The 20,659-nt window shown below is 43.9% G+C and overlaps 1 protein-coding gene across 1 annotated transcript; it reads left to right on the top strand.

Moving 5' to 3' along the window:
- The first annotated feature begins 8,551 nt into the window (after nucleotides 1–8,551).
- Nucleotides 8,552–14,820, top strand: AMIGO2 (adhesion molecule with Ig like domain 2). The gene is made up of 2 exons (XM_078675395.1): nucleotides 8,552–8,804; nucleotides 12,776–14,820. The coding sequence occupies exon 2, from the start codon at nucleotides 12,926–12,928 to the stop codon at nucleotides 14,486–14,488; it is 1,563 nt and encodes a 520-aa protein (XP_078531521.1). The 5' UTR covers nucleotides 8,552–8,804; nucleotides 12,776–12,925; the 3' UTR covers nucleotides 14,489–14,820.
- The last annotated feature ends 5,839 nt before the right edge of the window (nucleotides 14,821–20,659 follow it).

The following is a 20,659-nucleotide window of genomic DNA, read 5'->3' as shown; positions in this document are numbered from 1 at the left end:
ACAGATGTTTAAGCATACAGATATGTTACATAAACCACCTGAAAGCAATACAATTCTATAAAGAGCTACCGGATTTGATGGGCAATGTCATTTTTATGTTTAGCTCTTATCAGTCTGTTTATTCATATTTATAAGTGAACGTAAAGTTCTTCATCCAGATTGATCCCTCTCGGGTATTTGGTCCTCATACGATAATATATTTAGACACCAGTTGTCTAAGGCCAGATGCATGAAGCTAAAAACCGCTCGCAAAGGGGCAGAGTCTCAGAATCTGCCCCTTTGCGACCGGTATTTTTGCATTTGGGATGCATCATCCCAAATGCAAAAATCGCAAATTGAGAATTCGCTAAATTGCGATTACTTGCATTTAAGGAATCTCAAATTGAGATGCCTTAAATGCAATGCATTAAAGTTTAAAAACTAGCGATTTGGCTAATAGGGCTCGCAAATTACCATGAAGTACAACTTCATGGTAATTTGCAAAAACTTTGAAAAATGCACTAAAGTGCATTTTTCAAAGTTTCATGTTGCGCACACACATTCCCTTAGGGCATGTGTGTGCGCAACATATGTGCACAGATCAATTTTAGGGGTGCAACAGGGTGTCCTTTGGACACCCCTGCACCCTTGAAATCGCATTCTCATTTTGCGACTCGCTAATTGCGATTCGCAAATTGAAAACTCTTCCCATTCATTCCTATGGGCCTCTAGGCCCATAGGAATGAATGGGGAGGTATTCCTTAATTGCGACTCGCAATTTGCGATTTGCAATTAAGGAATTTTAAGAAATCGCTATTTTTAAAGTGATTTCTTCTTGCATACCATTTTGCTATTCCTTATTAGCGTATGAGCGCAAAATCCGTTACGCGCGCGGATTTTGCGAATTTTCGGTAAATTCGCGATCCGCGAACTCCCGCGAATTTACCGCAAATTCGCAAATCCGCGAGCGGCGGATTCTGGGGGCAAAAGTTCAAGCCTTGCAGGCCTGTTGTAACTATTTTACGATGGCGCCGGCAAGCTGCCAGCGCCATCCTAAAATAGTTACTAAATTACCTTCAACAGGAAGCTCTAATAGATAAAATAAAGCAGGTGCTCGAGCGCCTGCTTTATTTTATCTATTAGAGCTTCCTGTTGAAGCTAATTTAGTAACTATTTTAGGATGGCGCTGGCAGCTTGCCGGCGCCATCGTAAAATAGTTACAACAGGCACAAAACGGTGGCTTCTTCTTGAATAAATATGAAGGGCAGGGTTCATTCTGGCACGACGGTCCTGGCACAAAAATTAAACATCAACCGGAAGCACTTACAGATATCAAGTAAGCATGTGCCCTAGTTGTAGCTTAAATTCAGTGACTCATTCATCGCCCCAAAAATCAATCGTGAGCGTTGTCAAGGCTGGGCAGCTGTGCCCTCTTCCCAAATATACCATCGCAAATCAGCTGTGATGCTGGACAGAGGCCTTTGCATCCAATGACTTTCACGAGCGCAATCCTCGTGCTGTTCCTGTGGCCAGGAGCTTCTGTATCTTCATCTGCTGCTCTGATCGGTCTCTGACCTTTAATGCACACAAGAGGCATGTGCACTAGCATGGAAGCCCCGTCCGTTTGGCCCCGCCCACACACTCGTGGTGTGCACCGTCTTCCCGCCATTTACCCACTATGATAGCTCACTCACGGGACCCCTGCGCCCTTCGGCGCGATTGCATAGTAACACACACCTGGTCGCTGTAGACAACTCTCTGGCACTTTAGGCAGCCGTAGTCTAGTAAAAGCACTATACATTTACCCAACGAGGTAGCAGCACTGACTGATTATCCAGTAGAAAGTACTCCAGTTGAGTAGAGGTATGGCACAAAACGGTGGCGTCTTCTTGAATAAATATGAAGGGCAGGGTTCATTCTGGCACGATGGTCCTGCCATGGAAGCCCCGCCCCAAATCCGCCGACCCACAAATCCGCCGATCCGCGGATTTTGCGGATCCACGATCCGTGAATACGCAAATCCGTGAATCGTTGATCCGCAAAATCCACCCATGCTTACTTATTTTTCGCTAATAAGGAATCGCAAAATGGATGCTTGATGCATCTGGGGGTTAGTCTCTTTTTACGATCTCCCATTCTTTCATTAGGTTCAACAGTGTCAATGGCAAAGAAACTCATTTTGCGCCAATCCCCCCCTTGACAGTTTAGGATGTGTTTAGCTGTTGCATATGATAAGTCCTTGTTTTGACTGCTCTTATATGTTCTAAAATGCGCTTATATATATTTATTTTTAAATTGTTATATATTTATCAAATCTAAAAAGAAATGAAAATTAATAGTTTAACATTTGTTTTAAAGTAAATATTTATATAACATTTTTTATACTTATTTTTAAAAAAACTTTTAAATTACATATATTTCTTATATTTGTTAAATTGTATATTAAATCCAAATATTTTTTTAGTTAGTTGCATTATTTAATATATTTAACATTCTTTTTTACACATATAAAAAAACATTTTGTACACCGATATTTTTTACATCAATATTTTTTTCAGATATTTTTATACTTACCAATATAAATATAGGATGTTGATATTTTTTACATTGATATTTATGACTCCATATTAGTGTATGAGGATATTTTTATTTTGGGCGTCGATATTCTATCAGTGAACCGCCTGTACAACCATCCCGATGCAAGGTCAAGTGCATATGTCGCACAGAAAGCGCTCATGGCAAGTATCCATTGTGCTACCTCCTCTCACCAAGCACTTCTCCTGGGCTATTTCTCCTCGTTTTAGAATGCTCGGTGGATGTCCACAGGCTGTCTTTGGACAAGCGGCCTCTCTTTCTTCTCCTTACCTTCTCGTAAGTTAGCAGCACTCACAGGTGGGCACAGCAATAGCACAGGAAGCACCATCTAAGACGTACACAGAGGCGCTCTTTCTCTCCAACACACACTCATTCAACTAACCCTACCCAAATCCTACTAAACGCAGACACACACTTCTTACTGTGTTCTCACACTCAGTTATACAAGCAAAAACGTCCTCACTCTATGAAGTACTTGTTCACTCACGCGCTGTCAAGTTCACTAATGCACTAATACATATTAATTTGCGTGGCTTCCCTTCACTACTCACTAACACATACACACTAACTCATACAGTCACTCACATACCTGTGCTCTCAAGGAGTCAATACTACATGTCTGATCAAAGAATCTGTAATTGCAATGTCATTCATTTTATTTATTTATTTAGTTACTTAACTCTGTTCGGCCGTATGCCATACTTTACTACCCTTCACCCTGCTCCTCCCCCGCCTGCCCCGCCGCCCGAAGCACTCCCTTCAGGTGCCGCTACTGTATGACACACATCTGGGTGTGTAAGGACAATCACTCAGATCCCCGGATCCAGTCAGTCAGCTCCCTTCCTGGTCCAAACTGAGAGCTTCTAATCTCTCCCTCTTTTTATTGCTTGATACTTTTCATATTCAGTCATTTAGAACATTTTAAACCAGTACCTCCTTTCTTCCTTTACCGCACGGCCTGTGTATTCATGGATGAAGTGAAAAGCACACCACGAGCAGACAATTAAGTAAAACACCATGCTCGGTGTGGAGGGAACAGAGCAGAAGCCACACTAAGCAAAGCACCCCAACTCTTCCGCCGCCCCTGTCCTTCCGCTTCAGGTTACAGAAGCTGTGTCTATCTTGCTCGTCTTTTCTGCACATAAGAAGAACCTTGTTGAAGGGGCTGTCAGTGACAAAAGCTGCAGGCAGCTGGCAGGGGGTAGTGCCAGAAAGATGGGGGAAGCATAAGGTAAACTTGAGTCCACTTTAAAATAAAGGGCGGTCATCCTAAAATTGAGTCCCTGACTTAGAGGCCTGTGGTCATTTCATGTGGATGCAGAGGGCATCCACTCTAAAGTGATTTGTCTCCATGATACCCCGCTCCTCCACCCCCGCTCTCCTTCCAGCCCATGGAACGAGAACTGTGCACGTAGAGTGCTATGCCCCCTAAGAAGCACCTTCCTCTGTGGAGTCCAAGGACAGCCATGAGTAGTTATATTGCTGATTGAACATATTCCATTGGTGCCTGAGAAGCAGTGGTTTCAATGAGAAAAAATTGAGGGAGACAGGGTTTAGTGCGAGGTTAAAAGGCGAGCATTTAATGAAATACAGATTTTCTTTGTATGCATTATTGGGCTAGTGATCTTGAAATGTGGTGTGGTTCGCTATTTAACCTATGTTCAGTGCTTCCTCCCCCTAGAAATCCTACAAAAAAGCGGGCAAAAAAAGCACAGGTAAAAGTACATTTTTTATAAATAATTTTGAAGAAAGGGAATTTGTTATATATTCTAGTACTTTCATTATATTCCTCCTCAGGAGTGCTGCAATTTCACCTAGCTAAAGAGACATTTTTAAAAAATGGTGGCAGAATGGCGCATACTCAGCACAATTGCGTGGAAAGTTGCCTAAAAACCCATAGTCTCTACAGGCAGTCTCAAGAAGAGACCAAGCACACTCTAAATGTTTTCCCCAAATGGAAGATTGGGCTAAAACCTGCTAGCGCTTCATCTACGAGAATGATTTTCAGTGTGTTTTGCTAGTTTTGAGAGCCATATTATTAAAGCCAGCCTTGCATCTCCGGTTGAAAAAGGCAAAAGCTACATGGAACAAAGTCTAACTCTCAAAATGTCTAATAGTGACCAACTATTAACTTGTGACCACTAGTTGGTCAGTAATTGCTAAATCAACCTGCTTAACCTAGAGCGAAAACTATGTTTTGCCTAATATTCCTTGTCCATTCTATGCCAAGCAGCATATGATTACAGGCAACAATATTTTAAGTTTATACCTCTGTCTTGGTTGGTTTTGAATTCTCAAATTGAACAACTTTTTTTTTTTAAATGTGTGTCATGCTTGTGTATGCCATCCAATTTGATGAGTAATGTGCTTCTAGGCAGTAGGAACCCTAATATTTGACAGTAAATACATATTTAGCCTCGGTGGGGTGTTAAGGTGCTTATGTCCTGCATCACGCAGTTTAAGGGAGGAGTGTGAGATTGAAACTCTGGTCTCTTGAAGCCACAGCTGACAAGCTAAACATGAGACCACATATCCTTCTACACCAGATATTGTGTAAATGTATTTTTTCACTGGATGGAGGAGCACATAAACTACCATAAATACTCAATACTTTATATGATATGAATTAATCGTTTTCAATAATTCAGTACAAGAGTAATAAATAATTCCAAGGTATTAATTAATTAAGTGCATAGAGCACAATCAAAAAAGCAAATGGGGTGGCAAGAAAAATAAAAAAGCAGAGAAACTTCTTCATATTCTTTTCCTTCTTTTTTCCTTATTCTTAAGTTGTAAATATTCCATGAAAAGCATGCACAGCTCGATATAGACCCAGTACCGCCTACGCGTTTCGTCCCTTTTTCTCAGGACTTCTTCAGGGCAAGCAAATCATATTTCATGCAGAACTTAAAAAGTCCCCAGTTACCCTTTTAACATAGAGATTTCTACAGGTAACCCGTGCAGTAGTGTGTCAAAACTATGTATGTTTTCTTTTTTATAACAGTTGACCCAGAAAGTGAGCACATTGTTGTTTTCAGATGCCAGAGTGCAGACAATTAAATGCCACAACTGTTAGCATGTTCTTTGCATATATTGTGTAAATGCACTTTGTGTTTGAAGAGCTTTATTAATGTAAATGTACTTTGAACATAAAAACATGTCCAATGTGTATCACAGCATATTCTGAGAGGTCTGTGCATAGAAAATTATTATTGGAATTGCCCTACATCATGTTCTTCTACAAGAAGCAGTGAGAATGATTACTTTTGTATAGTAGTCAATTTAAAATTAAGCACATGATTAGTATTTTTTTCATTTTGAGGTGATGCATTCAATTATAAGGGTTTTACAAATTGCTCATAGAGCACACTTTTTAAAGAAGCATAGTGACTGACACCCAATCAGTCCCATAATAGTCCAAATAATATCTCTCTTTACATCCCCAGGTGAAATGAGCAGAATCCATTCGGGATCATAGCATTATTATAACAAAAGGAGAACGGATATAAAAATAGTCCGTTAGGCTGCATGATTCTCAGGAAAAAAATGTGATTCCGGTTATTGGCAGCAGGTAAGCGAATGTAAGATTGTAAGTGTAAATTACATACTTTAACATAAATAAAGCTGGACTGGCTTCTGGCTGAAAGTAGAGTTATTTTTGGCGTAAGGTAGCTTGATCATTTTCTGGGAAAGATACACTCATGCCACATTTGCATTGTTATGACCCTGCTTCAATAGAACACATCAGGATTAACATTTCAGGTTGGATTTCAGTCCACAAAAACAAGAAAGCAAGTATCTTTTGGGCATGAAGGATAACCTTTCGATTGTATGTACTTGGGTTGCAGTGAGCGTTCAACAGTACTTTGTTTACACTTGAAGGCTGCAAAAACAGTCTTACTGCGTGGGAATGTTATTCATAAGAAAGTGATTTCCCTGACTACACTTGGTTGATCCGTGGCAGCTAGTTTCAGACTCTGACAATAAAAGTGTGTGTTCATATGCGGGTGTGGGGTTGGGGGGACGGAGGACAATCAGAGGCTACAGGATGGTTTTTGAAAGTTTCATTGCCATTAGTTTATCAAGGGGGTTGGGGCGGACACTGGACACACTCTCATATGCATAAACAAACACACACACACAAACAAAAGACACACACACAAAAGACATACACACTCGCTCACAAACAAATCAGCTATATTTTTTATTAAATCGTAATCGCAGACCTTTGAACCCCTCTTCTAGCCGGCTGCCTGCATTAAGGTGCCCCCCACATGGCCGGCTTTCAGGCGGAAATAAACCTATTGCGTAATTGGAAGCAAGGCCTGGCTGGTTGTACTCTGCGCTCACACGCCAAGCTTTAGCAGACCCAACCACGCCTTAGAAGCCAGAATGAAAGGCCGCACAAAGCACAGCGCCCAACGCCATTGGTGCTGGCGGTGGAAGTGGCGCACAGGTATGCTCCTCTCCGACTGCCTCGAACCTGCCACACTCCAGATCCTGTCTGGCTTTCCCTCTGAGACTGAGTACCGGTACTGTCATAGGCCAAAAGGGAGTTCCAGTATTCAATTGGACAAAAATTTTAAAGTGCCGGTACTCAGTACTTTTGAGTGCCGGCCATAACCATGCTAAGCATCTTCTGGTACTTCAATGTAATTTCCATTGAAATGAATGGGCACTCTATGACGAGTTACCCTTGTCATTAGCATCCAAGTGGTTAAGCACTGCCGAGAAGCACCAGCCTAGGAGAGAAATAACCCATGTGGGCGCGGGCACCGCTAAAGCATGTGAATGGCATCCCTTAGTGAGATGCCAGTCTGACCCTGTGCGGCCTTGAGAAGCGGACAGCAGGTACATGCTGAGGAAACTGTTGCTCTCCCCCGCCCAATACTCGAGACACTCTCTGAACTGAACCTTTCAGGTGTGAAGACCTGTCTGCCGGAGACCCAGTCTGAGCAAGCCGGTCTCCCCTTAGCCATTCTACAGTGAGAAGCCGTTCTGTAGCCTCCCCTCCTGTGGAGCCTCGGGACTGGAGGGCAGCCGTCACACAGCGAGGAGCCCGAGAGGCTCATCCGTCCACAGAGCGATGCCTGCCTCAGCCTGCGCGGGTTCGGCTGGACCATCCTGGGGACTGGCGCCCGATTGGTCCGCGCCATCCAGCCTCCTCTCCCGCCCATCCCTCGCCCGCCTCCTCCCCTCCCATCCCTCGCCCGTCCTCAGCGAGAGCAGCAGGCTCGGTGCTGCCTTGTGGAGCCAGGGAAGCCGTTTAACTCGTTGCGCGTCTGCTGCTCTCATCACACGGGCGAGCTGAGGAGATTCGGAGAGCGCGCGTGCCAAGGAGGCTTGGGGACCCGAGCGGAGGATACTGTGGATCCGCGCAGAGAAGTTCGAGGGGTACCAGCAGAGAAGGCTGGGTGATCCACGCAGGAGAGGCTGAGGGGCCCGCGCAGAAGCGGCTGACGGTCCGCGCAATGAAGACCGAGGGACCAGTGCAGGGCACACCCAAGAACCCATACCTGGGAGGCTGAGTGACCGGTGCAAAGAGGCTGAGGGACAGGTCCTGAGACGGACGGACTGGCGCCGAGGAGGATGAGGAACCATGCAGAGAAGAGGGAGCACCAGTGCAGCATATACTAATGTGCAATACAGGGAATGCAGAAGAACCGTGTAGTGAAAAGTGGCGGACCTGTGTGGAGGCTGAGGGGCACGTTCTGAGACCAGGAGAACCGTCCAGAGAAGAAAATGGACTGAGGGTCCCATGCAAAACAGAAAACCCCACAGGGACGTGCGCAGAGACGGAAGAACCCGCGCACAGGAGGCTGGCGGCCTGCAGTGATTAGGGGGCCCGAGGAGATTGTAAAGGATGAGAGCCCCGGTTTGACAAAGATGAAAGACTCGTGCAGAAACTAAGACAGTCATTGGACGGCGGGAAGGTGGGGGCAAGGCCAAAGAACGGAGGGACCCGTGGGGCGGAGGAGGAAAGAGATGTAAGGCTGCCAACGCAGGGGGGCCCGCGGCAGAGGAGGCTGCGAAACTCGACCCAAGAAGGCTGAGGAGGCTGTCGCAGTTTCCAACTCAGTTATGAGCTACAGCACAGCAACCCCTCTACCGTCGCTCCGTGCCTGAGGAGAGCCAGAAGGATACACGAGCCGGACATCCAGCGGGGGAAGCCCCTGGCGCCCTCCTGCTGCCATGGGCTAGGAGACAGAGCCTCCCTCTGGAGTACCCAGGTAACCTGTGCCGCTGTGACCCGGGTACTTACCCACGCACAGTTTCACTTGTGTGTATTGAGTAACTATCTGTGTGCTGGTTGTTTACTCCTATTCACTTATCAATGAAAACACACACACACACACACACGGGCGTAACACAAGTCCCTGGAGCTCGTGCGGCTGGGGGCGATTCTATCTTCAGCCCCCTTCCCCCAGCTCTCCAGAGTCCCCCATTCAGCCCGAAGCCGATTTATACATTTTCGATATGAGAGGCTCGGGATCTCTCAATACATTCTTGTGGCTAGGGGGCATCATTTTGTGATACTCACGGTGTCTGTGAACAGACAGAGGCAACCACACACGCACACAAAGGTTCAACTAACGTGCTTTAATGTAGACAAACTTGCATGTACTTATAATTGAAATACATGACGCTGAGTTACCATACAAACACTGCTTCCAGACACACTAATGATCCCGAACAGTTATTCGTAGTTCCCAACCTTACTCAAAGCTTACAACGCCTTCCAGTGAGGTTTACGCTGTACAGATACTTATATGCATACATTCAAGCTATCTCATTTTTGGTGCGACAGTTCACATTAACTCTCAAAACTGCGCCATCTGTGGCTTGTTTATAGTTATGGCAGGTTCGATCTCAGATTATTCAGGATAAAAAAGATGGAAGTTATGCATATTGTGTGATGGACGAGCCTGCTTTTTTATCTGTGCAAAATACATTTTCAAACAAGACGTGCAGATTTACGTCAGTATTGACCTGTTTGACTCTCTGACTTAGGACCCCTGTGATAGGCACTGGTATAATATATATTTGGGTATGGTACACTATCCATACAGGCACGTGCACAAGAATACACAAACGCCAATATCCACAGCAAAAATATGGTTATTTTTTTTCTTTTTTCTGTTTGTTTCTCTCTTCTTTTTTTTTCTTTCCTCCTTTTAGAATTCTATACACCTTTTTCTTTTCATTCAAGTATTTAAGCTCATTACTATGTACTTGTTTTGCAGATGTATTTTGCTTATTTTGTCTATAATTATTCCAATAAAATTTCTTGAACTTAAAAAAAATATGGTTATTTTATGTTGGTCAGTAGCCTAGACTGGAGTGAGGTCTATTGTATGTAACGAGAAATGGAAAATATTGTAGAATTTTAAACAATATTTGATAAAAGAGAGAGTCTCCAACCCAAATGGGAAGAAATAGCAGTACCAGTTTCACTTCTTGATGAGCTCAGGTTCCTAGAAAAAACAAAGGTGGTGATGGACGGAGCGTTGACAATACAAACACTCACCCCCAGTCAACTGATCTGGGTTTAATCAATCACCGTTCTTTAGCTCACTCTGCCACCCCAGTTCAGACATGGCCATATGCAAATCAGTCCGACCCTGTGCCTCATGGGAACAGTCCAGCCCGAACTGCCAAGCCATGTCTTCCCTGGATCGGAATCAAGCTTCCCAGGACCGGTTTCTGGCATTACAGCCGTCTTCAGCCGGGCTTGCTTGACTCCAGTGGCAAAGTGAGCAAGGGACTCACGTCTGAGCATACCCTACCAACTTAGGGCGAACAAAGAAAAAACAAAGGTGGTGATGGACGGAGCGTTGACAATACAAACACTCACCCCCAGTCAACTGATCTGGGTTTAATCCATCACCGTTCTTTAGCTCACTCTGCCACCCCAGTTCAGACATGGCCATATGCAAATCAGTCCGACCCTGTGCCTCATGGGAACAGTCCAGCCCGAACTGCCAAGCCATGTCTTCCCTGGATCGGAATCAAGCTTCCCAGGACCGGTTTCTGGCATTACAGCCGTCTTCAGCCGGGCTTGCTTGACTCCAGTGGCAAAGTGAGCAAGGGACTCACGTCTGAGCATACCCTACCAACTTAGGGCGAACAAAGAAAAAACAAAGGTGGTGATGGACGGAGCGTTGACAATACAAACACTCACCCCCAGTCAACTGATCTGGGTTTAATCCATCACCGTTCTTTAGCTCACTCTGCCACCCCAGTTCAGACATGGCCATATGCAAATCAGTCCGACCCTGTGCCTCATGGGAACAGTCCAGCCCGAACTGCCAAGCCATGTCTTCCTTGGACCGGAATCAAGCTTCCCAGGACCGGTTTCGGGCTGGACTGTTCCCATGAGGTACAGGGTCAGACTGATTTGCATATGGCCATGTCTGAACTGGGGTGGCAGAGTGGGCTAAAGAATGGTGATGGATTAAACCCAGATCAGTTGACTGGGGGTGAGTGCTTGTATTGTCAACGCTCCGTCCATCATTTCCTTTGGTTTTTCTTTGTTCGCCATAAGTTGGCAGGGTATGCTCAGACGTGAGTCCCTTGATCACTTTGCCACTGGATTCAAGCAAGCCGGGCTGAAGAAGGCTGAAATGCCAGAAACCGGTCCTCGGTAGCTTGTTTCCGGTCCAGGGAAGGCATGGCTTGGCAGTTCGGGCTGGACTGTTCCCATGAGGTACAGGGTCAGACTGATTTGCATATGGCCATGTCTGAACTGGGGTGGCAGAGTGGGCTAAAGAATGGTGATGGATTAAACCCAGATTAGTTGACTGGGGGTGAGTGCTTGTATTGTCAACGCTCCGTCCATCATTTCCTTTGGTTTTTCTTTGTTCGCCACAAGTTGGCAGGGCATGCTCAGACGTGAGTCCCTTGCTCACTTTGCCACTGGATTCAAGCAAGCCGGGCTGAAGAAGGCTGAAATGCCAGAAACCGGTCCTCGGTAGCTTGTTTCCGGTCCAGGGAAGGCATGGCTTGGCAGTTCGGGCTGGACTGTTCCCATGAGGTACAGGGTCAGACTGATTTGCATATGGCCATGTCTGAACTGGGGTGGCAGAGTGGGCTAAAGAATGGTGATGGATTAAACCCAGATCAGTTGACTGGGGGTGAGTGCTTGTATTGTCAACGCTCCGTCCATCATTTCCTTTGGTTTTTCTTTGTTCGCCATAAGTTGGCAGGGTATGCTCAGACGTGAGTCCCTTGATCACTTTGCCACTGGATTCAAGCAAGCCGGGCTGAAGAAGGCTGAAATGCCAGAAACCGGTCCTCGGTAGCTTGTTTCCGGTCCAGGGAAGGCATGGCTTGGCAGTTCGGGCTGGACTGTTCCCATGAGGTACAGGGTCAGACTGATTTGCATATGGCCATGTCTGAACTGGGGTGGCAGAGTGGGCTAAAGAATGGTGATGGATTAAACCCAGATTAGTTGACTGGGGGTGAGTGCTTGTATTGTCAACGCTCCGTCCATCATTTCCTTTGGTTTTTCTTTGTTCGCCACAAGTTGGCAGGGCATGCTCAGACGTGAGTCCCTTGCTCACTTTGCCACTGGATTCAAGCAAGCCGGGCTGAAGAAGGCTGAAATGCCAGAAACCGGTCCTCGGTAGCTTGTTTCCGGTCCAGGGAAGGCATGGCTTGGCAGTTCGGGCTGGACTGTTCCCATGAGGTACAGGGTCAGACTGATTTGCATATGGCCATGTCTGAACTGGGGTGGCAGAGTGGGCTAAAGAATGGTGATGGATTAAACCCAGATCAGTTGACTGGGGGTGAGTGCTTGTATTGTCAACGCTCCGTCCATCATTTCCTTTGGTTTTTCTTTGTTCGCCATAAGTTGGCAGGGTATGCTCAGACGTGAGTCCCTTGCTCACCTTGCCACTGGATTCAAGCAAGCCGGTCTGAAGAAGGCTGAAATGCCAGAAACCGGTCCTCGGTAGCTTGTTTCCGGTCCAGGGAAGGCATGGCTTGGCAGTTCAGGCTGGACTGTTCCCATGAGGTACAGGGTCAGACTGATTTGCATATGGCCATGTCTGAACTGGGGTGGCAGAGTGGGCTAAAGAATGGTGATGGATTAAACCCAGATCAGTTGACTGGGGGTGAGTGCTTGTATTGTCAACGCTCCGTCCATCATTTCCTTTGGTTTTTCTCAGGTTCCTAACCTCAGCATTCTTTTATTTTTCAGATCCTTCTTGTTCCATGAAGACCCAGTGGGATGAGGGGAGCACGTGCCATGGTGATGCCAACTCTTTTCTATGTGATCCTGGCTACTGAAAACAGCACCTGACGATCGGCCAGCAAAGAGTGAATACAAGTGGCCAGAAGACTCGCCATAATGTCTTTGAGCTGCCAGACCTTTACTACTCTACTGGGGATATTCAAGGTGAGGTGCCAACGCGTTGGGTGCCTGTTACTTTTTGCCTTGGGCATCTGTGGCGGAGCGCCCGGGGTGTGCCCCTCAACCTGCATCTGTGCCAGTGACATTGTGAGCTGCACCAATAAGAATCTCTCTATGGTACCTCGATCCCTTTTCAAGTTCATAAAAAAGTTGGATTTAAGTTACAACAAAATCGGTTTCCTGGACCCAGACTGGGTCCCGGTCCTGTTTGATAAACTGAACACCCTGGTACTCAACCATAACACAGTCAGCAGCATTTCCACTGGAAGTTTTTCATCAACTCCCCACTTGAAGTACCTCGACCTGTCTTCAAACCACCTGAGGATACTGAGCAATCCAGTTTTCCAAGAGCTGAAAGGGCTGGAGATACTCCTGCTTTACAACAATCAGATCACACACATTGACTCTGGTGCATTTGGGGGACTGCACAAACTGCAAAAGTTGTACCTAAGTCGCAACTCTATTGCTCACTTTCCAATTGATTTATACACCGGAAGGATGAAACTTCCAGAGCTTGCTCTATTGGACATGTCATACAACCAGCTGCACGCGGTACCAGTCCAGCAGATAAGCATAGCTCCAGCCTGGCAGCTGAGTGAGATCTACCTGCATGGGAACCCCTTTACCTGTGAGTGTTCCTTCAACTCTATGCTCAACTTTTGGTACCACAGACACTTCAGCCCTGTGGTAGATTTCAAGAATGAGTACACCTGTTTCCTGCAGCCAGACAGTAAAAGCTCCACGAAACTGCCTTTGATTCAGGAGACCTTTATGAACTGCTCAGACAGCGCAGTCAATAGCTCATTCCATGCATTTGGGTTCGTTTATGAGGCACAGATAGGGACACGGCTGGTGGTGCACTGTGACAGTAAAATCATTGACACTAGCACACATTTCATCTGGGTGAGTCCGGACAGTAGACTACTGGATCCAGAGTCCAGGATGGCCAACTTTCAGGTCTTCTACAATGGCAGTCTGGAGATCAAAGAGGCCCAGTATGAAGACTCAGGAGTTTACTCCTGCATTGCCATGAACAGGCGTAAACTGCTGAATGAGACCATAGACATTCGCATCACAGTGAGTAATTTCACAACAGGGCGCTCCCACGCTCATGAAGCATTCAACACTGCCTTCACCACCCTGGCAGCCTGTGTGGTCAGCATCATCCTGGTCCTGCTCTATCTCTACTTGACCCCATGCCGCTGCAGGTGTAGGAGCAGAAGTCAGCCAAAGAAGCAAGGCCAGAGCAGTGCCCACTCCTCCATCCTCAGTGCCACTCCTCCGCATGAGGCCACCGCAGAGACGAAATCCAGCACAGGCAAGAGGGTGGTCTTCCTGGAGCCAGTGAAGGAGCAAATGCATGGGCAGAACGGCAAAGTGAGACTCTTTCCCAATGACCACCTCATCGCCGAAAGCATCCTGAAACCCAACAGGATGAGGGCAGACACAGACTCCATCAGCTCTGTGTTCTCAGACACACCCTTCATGGCACCAGTCTAATGCGGCATGCTAGGGCCTGATCGAAGGTACATTCTCACTACAGGTAGATGCCACATCCTGTGCCACTAAACCAGAGCACAAGGGGTAAAATCAATGCATTTTGATAAAGTCTGCTTACACAAAGGTGCCTCTGTGCTGGTTAATTCAGACCCTGCATGGTATGGTGGTATTCCAGCATCTAGTCTGGCACGCTCTACAGGGAATACACCAACACTGCCAATGAGCATTGTATTGAATGGCAACACAGCTCCATGTCACGTTAATTAATATCCATGAAAAGCGAGCGTGACAACAGGTAGTTTTAAATCAGGAAATCCCTCTACCAAGAAAAAGATAAATATATTTATGTAACTACTGTCACCAGTATTTCCCGTTCTAGGGAAAATGCCATATTTATGAGCTGAACCGTGACAGGCCTTTGTTCCGATAACCCTGCCACGCTCCCATCATCGCCGTATGTAATTTTTTATATATTTTTTTTAGTGTGTAGAAACACAGTAAGTGTGCCTTTTGAACATAACAGAGCTGGGATAGAGGGGATATTTGTCATTTTACTTACTATCAAATGAAACCCCCAATATTTACAGAAGATTTAAAGCAGGGTATGTGTGCAAAATAGTATTTTTCTTTAGTGAGATAAACTTTATTTTCGACAAAAGTTCAAAGGAACTATGGTTGAAAGTACTTTGACTTTCACAATGTATTTAAACATGAAGCATGCAAAAGCTGTACAATTCTTAGACTAATATGGATACTTTGAACAGTTGATGTCTTTTGAGAACGCTGAGCAAGGCATCACCACTCAGTAAATAAGCTGTCACTTTGGGAGCCTGGAAACCAGATTTTCTGTCTTTTCCACTTGATCATCCTCTGTGATCTTAGGCCTGTTGCATTCATTCGTTGTGCTTCAGTTAGCTTATCTGCTGATATTATCAGCAATTTGGTGAATTTCCCAAACGAATTCCTATTTAAACAAAAGTGATTAATTATTTCCAACACAGCTGTCAGCGCTCAAAGTACTAACATTTTTACTTCTCTATACTCCAAGAGTATGAATTACAGCACACATGTAGTTACATCATTTCGGATCTTTTGTCTCAGTTCGTGTACCTGAAGCTTTACATTTCTGTACATTATATAGTGGGGGTGCATTAATACGAATAACATTTCTACAATTATTGAAAGACATCTACTCTACTGGTCAGACCAAAAATCCTCAAACGTGTGGAGTGGGATAGTACAATCAACATCAGACCAAATGGAACCCTCCATTAAAAAAAAAAGAAACGAAACAGTCATATGATAAAAGTTGAAAGGAAACCACTAAGTCCGGAGAATGGTTATCACTGTATAATTATGGAGCAAGCGCCTAAGTTATGCAGACGACGTATAGTTGCATATATATGTACATAAATGTAGGGTTAAGGCAGATAATATGATCATGTTTCAGACATTGCCCATGACAAGCCTGGGTAGCTTGTCCTACCTTGCTTTCTCGTTTGCATCCAGGATGTTGTATCCATTGATTTATAGTTGGTTAAGCAAAACCACGAGTACCAGAATGGTAAGTTCTCCCCAAGAAGACTACACCAAGAGAAATATCTGCCACGTGTATCTGAGAACATCGAAGCTGCTTTATGTGTTCTGCTTGTTTTGTTATTCAACGTTTTCAGGTATTTGAGCAACCTATGTGAAGTCTGTTTCTCCCACTCTGCTCTTGCTGTCATACATATCACAGATAATAGTCACAATTGTTTGTGTCCTGTCGACCGTAATGGGAAGGTATCATCACAAACCAGACAGTAGCCCATGACATGCACATTTCTATGTCCTTCACATCTTGCTTGATCGTATGATGCGATTCATGTATTCCAGCGGGAGGAGGGATAGATTCAGACATTCTCCTGGAATCCAGTGCAGTAAACACAAACTAAACTAACATTCTTACACAGAAACACAAGTTGACCTAAGGCTTTGGCAATATTTGTTTCTATGTGTATGAATGTTAAATGTTCTATTCTTGTTATTCACCATCTTTTCAGGGACTGCCTCTTTCAATTTTTTTGCCAGTAGAGCCGATGTTCAGATCTAAATGAAGTTAAAGGCGAGATCATTTATGTACCACTGTGGAGGATAATTCTCCATGGCAGAAATAAATTAAAATCACAGAGGTGATGGAAGAAACATCACACCTCTTTGAACCTGTGATGGAATTACTGGAAGTGACTTCACAAGACCTTTACCCGCTGATCACTTCAATAGAAATGAAATCACACAAACCTCAAAAATGCTGAAAGTTCAAGAGGTGTATTATAATCCCTCTGGTGTTAACATATTATTTTTGTGAAGCAGTCAGAATATAGGCACTTGAGAAACAGTGTAGGAATGCAAGAAACAGCAGTAGCCCCTGTTGACCCTAATGTTATGATGCCCCTGCCATCCGGTACGGTATTGCATAGGGGTTGGCGATCTATTTCTTACTGACTCCTACAAAAGGGGATGACGCACGTCCTTAGTACTAAAGAATTAGGATTTTTCGCCTAAATGCTACCAATCTCAGCAGCATAGGGTTTGTAACCAAAGGGCATTGATATTGCATTTGCTTCTCAAGCCATTCGCACCAATGGTGGATGTGGTCTTCCCAAATGTTGCTAAAAACTTAATTTTATCCCTCTACTACGTCTACCGTTTCTGTAACATATTGGCCATAAGGTGCATGCTTGTGTGTCCCTGTTCATGAATAATCCTACAGCTGTTCACCTTTGGAAAGGCAGAAGAGATTGAGTTCTAAGGCATGGGTTTAACAGCAACTATGTGCTGTAAATAGCAAATGAAGCTCCTGCTCCCTTCCTCTGTCCTATGCCCCTGGTCCAAATGTGCTGGGGTAGCTCTTGTCTCTTTGTAATGCAACACAATGACTTACCATGACTGCCTTGCTACGGATACCCTTCAGTGATATAAATCCCCTAGCAGTAGAAAGAAAGTAGGATCATGGACTGAAAGCATTACAGATCGCTCCACGGGTTCCGGAATCATTGTGCCACGTGTTGGCAAACGTCAGTAGAAGAATAATCTTATGAACATTTATTTACAGACGGTCTGCTTTTTAGCAATCCCTATCCTTTCAGTGTGCAAAGCGGACATTCGTGCTCTTGGTATTACAAAGGCAGCTGCTACTTTGCTTTTTAGGCTCAGATAAAAGCGGATTAAACACATGCCGCTCTCTACATAGTTTTAAAGCTTGAAGGATACTCATTGATAAAGGAAGTTTGGTGCATTACCGTGTCCCCAGTTTGATTGGACTTTGAATTAAACAAGATTTTATGTAATTGTGCATTTCCTGCTCCAGTATCTTGACAATGATTTTTTTTTCTCCAAGGTTTCTCATTTTCATTCGTCAAATTTTTTCAACTTTCTGGAAGGATATGAAAACATTGGAAGTCTTATTGTGCTCTATTCCATAATATAATACCATAATCAATATTTAATAAATGCTTCTTTCAGAAGTCAACACTTTCATTTAAAGAGCGGAGAAAGGGGGTTTATCAAAGAAAGTCTAAGAGATGCTGCAGATCACATTTAAGAAAAAACTAGCCAAATAAATGCTCTGGAATGAGATAACAGTAGTGGATTCAGTCAATCAATGTATTAAGATTGTAGTTGCAAGACTCTGCGAGTTCAGTTTCCAATAGTCCATAACAGTGCCTGTTAATTTTCACTACAGATGATTACATGTAACATTTTGGTGCCAGAATCATTTGAGGTTTTATTATGCAATCACTGTGATAATTGCTTTTCATATTTTCGCCTTCATGTTCTGTCCTTCCGTAAGTGGCCAAGACCTTTTCAGAAGGTTTAGAATGTCCATGTTCCTTACATAGATAGTTTGTGGTTTACCATTTTCCTACTTCATTAGCCGTTGAGTTGTGGTTTGCAATGCCTATACTTCATTCATAAATGGGTTGTGGTTTAGAATGTTCTTCATAGATAGATGCTTTGTGGTCTAGAATGTTCTTTCAACATTCATAGAGGATTTGTTGTTTTAGAATGTACAGACCTTATATAAAGATGTTCTATGGTTTTGTTGCTTAGATAACATGAACGTCTATGCTCATAAATGACATTTCCATATATGAAATTTGGCTGAGCAATCAACAGTGTAAAGTAGTTAAAGCATTCAAAAGCCTTTGGTGAACTATATCGAAGAATAGGTAAAGTGAGAACACTGGAGGTTATAAAAGATAACATCAGCAAAGTCAAAATGTAATGGCTTCATGTAACCAAATATGAAGGTTTATTGGTGGTGACATCATCAACCTGTTAAGCCTACTGACACCGGAGATATAACATAAACCGTGACCCAAAAGTAGAAGAATCATACTTTTCTTAAGCCAGTCGCTGAGATGGCTTGATTCGGTGAATAATGATAGATTGCAGCCTCAAATTCCCAACTAGAAAATGACTGGGATTCTGTATCAGGTTGCTAGGTCGGAATTGTGGCTGGTGTTACACTCCCCCTGCTACCTCTAAATAATGACTCAGCACAAATGGGTATTGAAGTTTGTGAAACGCAACCTGGCTAATCTGGTCCCAGCCATCCAGTATCTAACCAGCATTAGAAGTCAGCCCTGCATATCTGACATTGGTTAGGGTTTCACAAGAAAATATCTTCAATTTTCCACATTGGTGATTATTTAATATCAACCACACTGCAATAGGACAACCTTGATGATGCACGAACCCTAGAAGTCATCCATGCTGACTTATCTTTTGACATATATGTAGCTCTGTAACCCTATTCCCTCTCCATTCTTGCTCCCTTGTCTACCACTTTACTAGCGTTCTCTGAAGTAAAGCAGCCTTATGCTAGATTGAGGTACAACATAATGTTAAATGCATACTTGTATATGTTTATTGGCGTTTCTGTTCTTTGTGTTTTGTCCAGTGTTTTAATATTTCCTTATGACCGTATATAGGTTTCTATATGATTACGCATATGAATGTAAGAAATTATATTACATTAAAAAGACAATCTTAGAATATAGTTATTTTCTTTTTTACTTCAGCTGTGTCTCTCTTCTGTAATATTTACACATTGACGTTCGTTTTGTAAGTTTAGATAGATTTAGAGCTAGAAAAAAAGAGAATTCCTAAATCTGTATTTAGGCTACATTATGGGTCAATCCCAGACTTTATAACATCAGAATGACCTATATTGTACAGTTTATTCATTTTTAATCACGAAACATAGCTTCCTCTTTTCATGTTTTACATTTAGCTAAATTAAATCATGGTTTAAAACATTTAATTGGTGAAACTATTTTACAACTGTGATATCCTCCAACAGAATATATGCCATAGGAGCAATATAGAAAGTTTAGGATGTAACCTGTATGTAACTATGTTTCCTGTATTTTCTATGCTTTCAGTTGCATCTACATGGTTGCATGTGAGTCTTAAATACGCCCCACAGCGTCCTCTATCAAGAAGTCCTGTGATAAACATGGAGCTGAAAAATGTTCCCAGTGTTTAGTGGCAATGTTAATAATCGTGGCATTTCAAGTGATTCTAGTTAGAGTGGTTAAACATAGGCCCGGATGGGAAGTCCATATTATGTTAAAAAAAACTATCACTGGAGCCAAGCTATCCTGGCTGATGAGCTCCATCTAGGGGAAACGCAGTACATTGTTTGATTGGGTTCTGGTTCAGAGAGGACCTGGGCTGGCAGTTCAGTTAGACTGTTGGAACTGGAGCTAGGTTGCAACTGATTTGTATATCTGGGTCCAAACGGAGGTGGCATGGTAGGCAAAATAACAATGGACTGGGATGCGTCCTCTGAATTAATCTCAGCCCAGTGGCTAAGACTAATTCAAGCATTCCACCCATCACTGTTTTTTTATACTTTAACACATCATGTTGAAGTCAAAAGTTTGCAAAATGGAGGACTATACTGTATTCTGCACATAATTCTCTCAAAAGGAAAATAAATGGAAGCACATTCATTGAAGGCTTTCTGCAGTTGAATAATTTAAGCCCATGGTTCCTAACGCTAACCATATTTCAGAAATTTCAGGTGGGATATTTAAAAAGCAAGACCTGCTGTTTCAGGAAAGCACCAGGATACTCTAGAGATGCTGCTAACATTTCTGAATTAGGCAGAAATGCAAAAGA

The sequence above is a fragment of the Lissotriton helveticus genome, chromosome 1_1 (genome assembly GCF_964261635.1).
Source record: "Lissotriton helveticus chromosome 1_1, aLisHel1.1, whole genome shotgun sequence".
NCBI lineage: Eukaryota > Metazoa > Chordata > Amphibia > Caudata > Salamandridae > Lissotriton > Lissotriton helveticus.
This window is presented reverse-complemented; position numbering and strand designations above follow the sequence as displayed.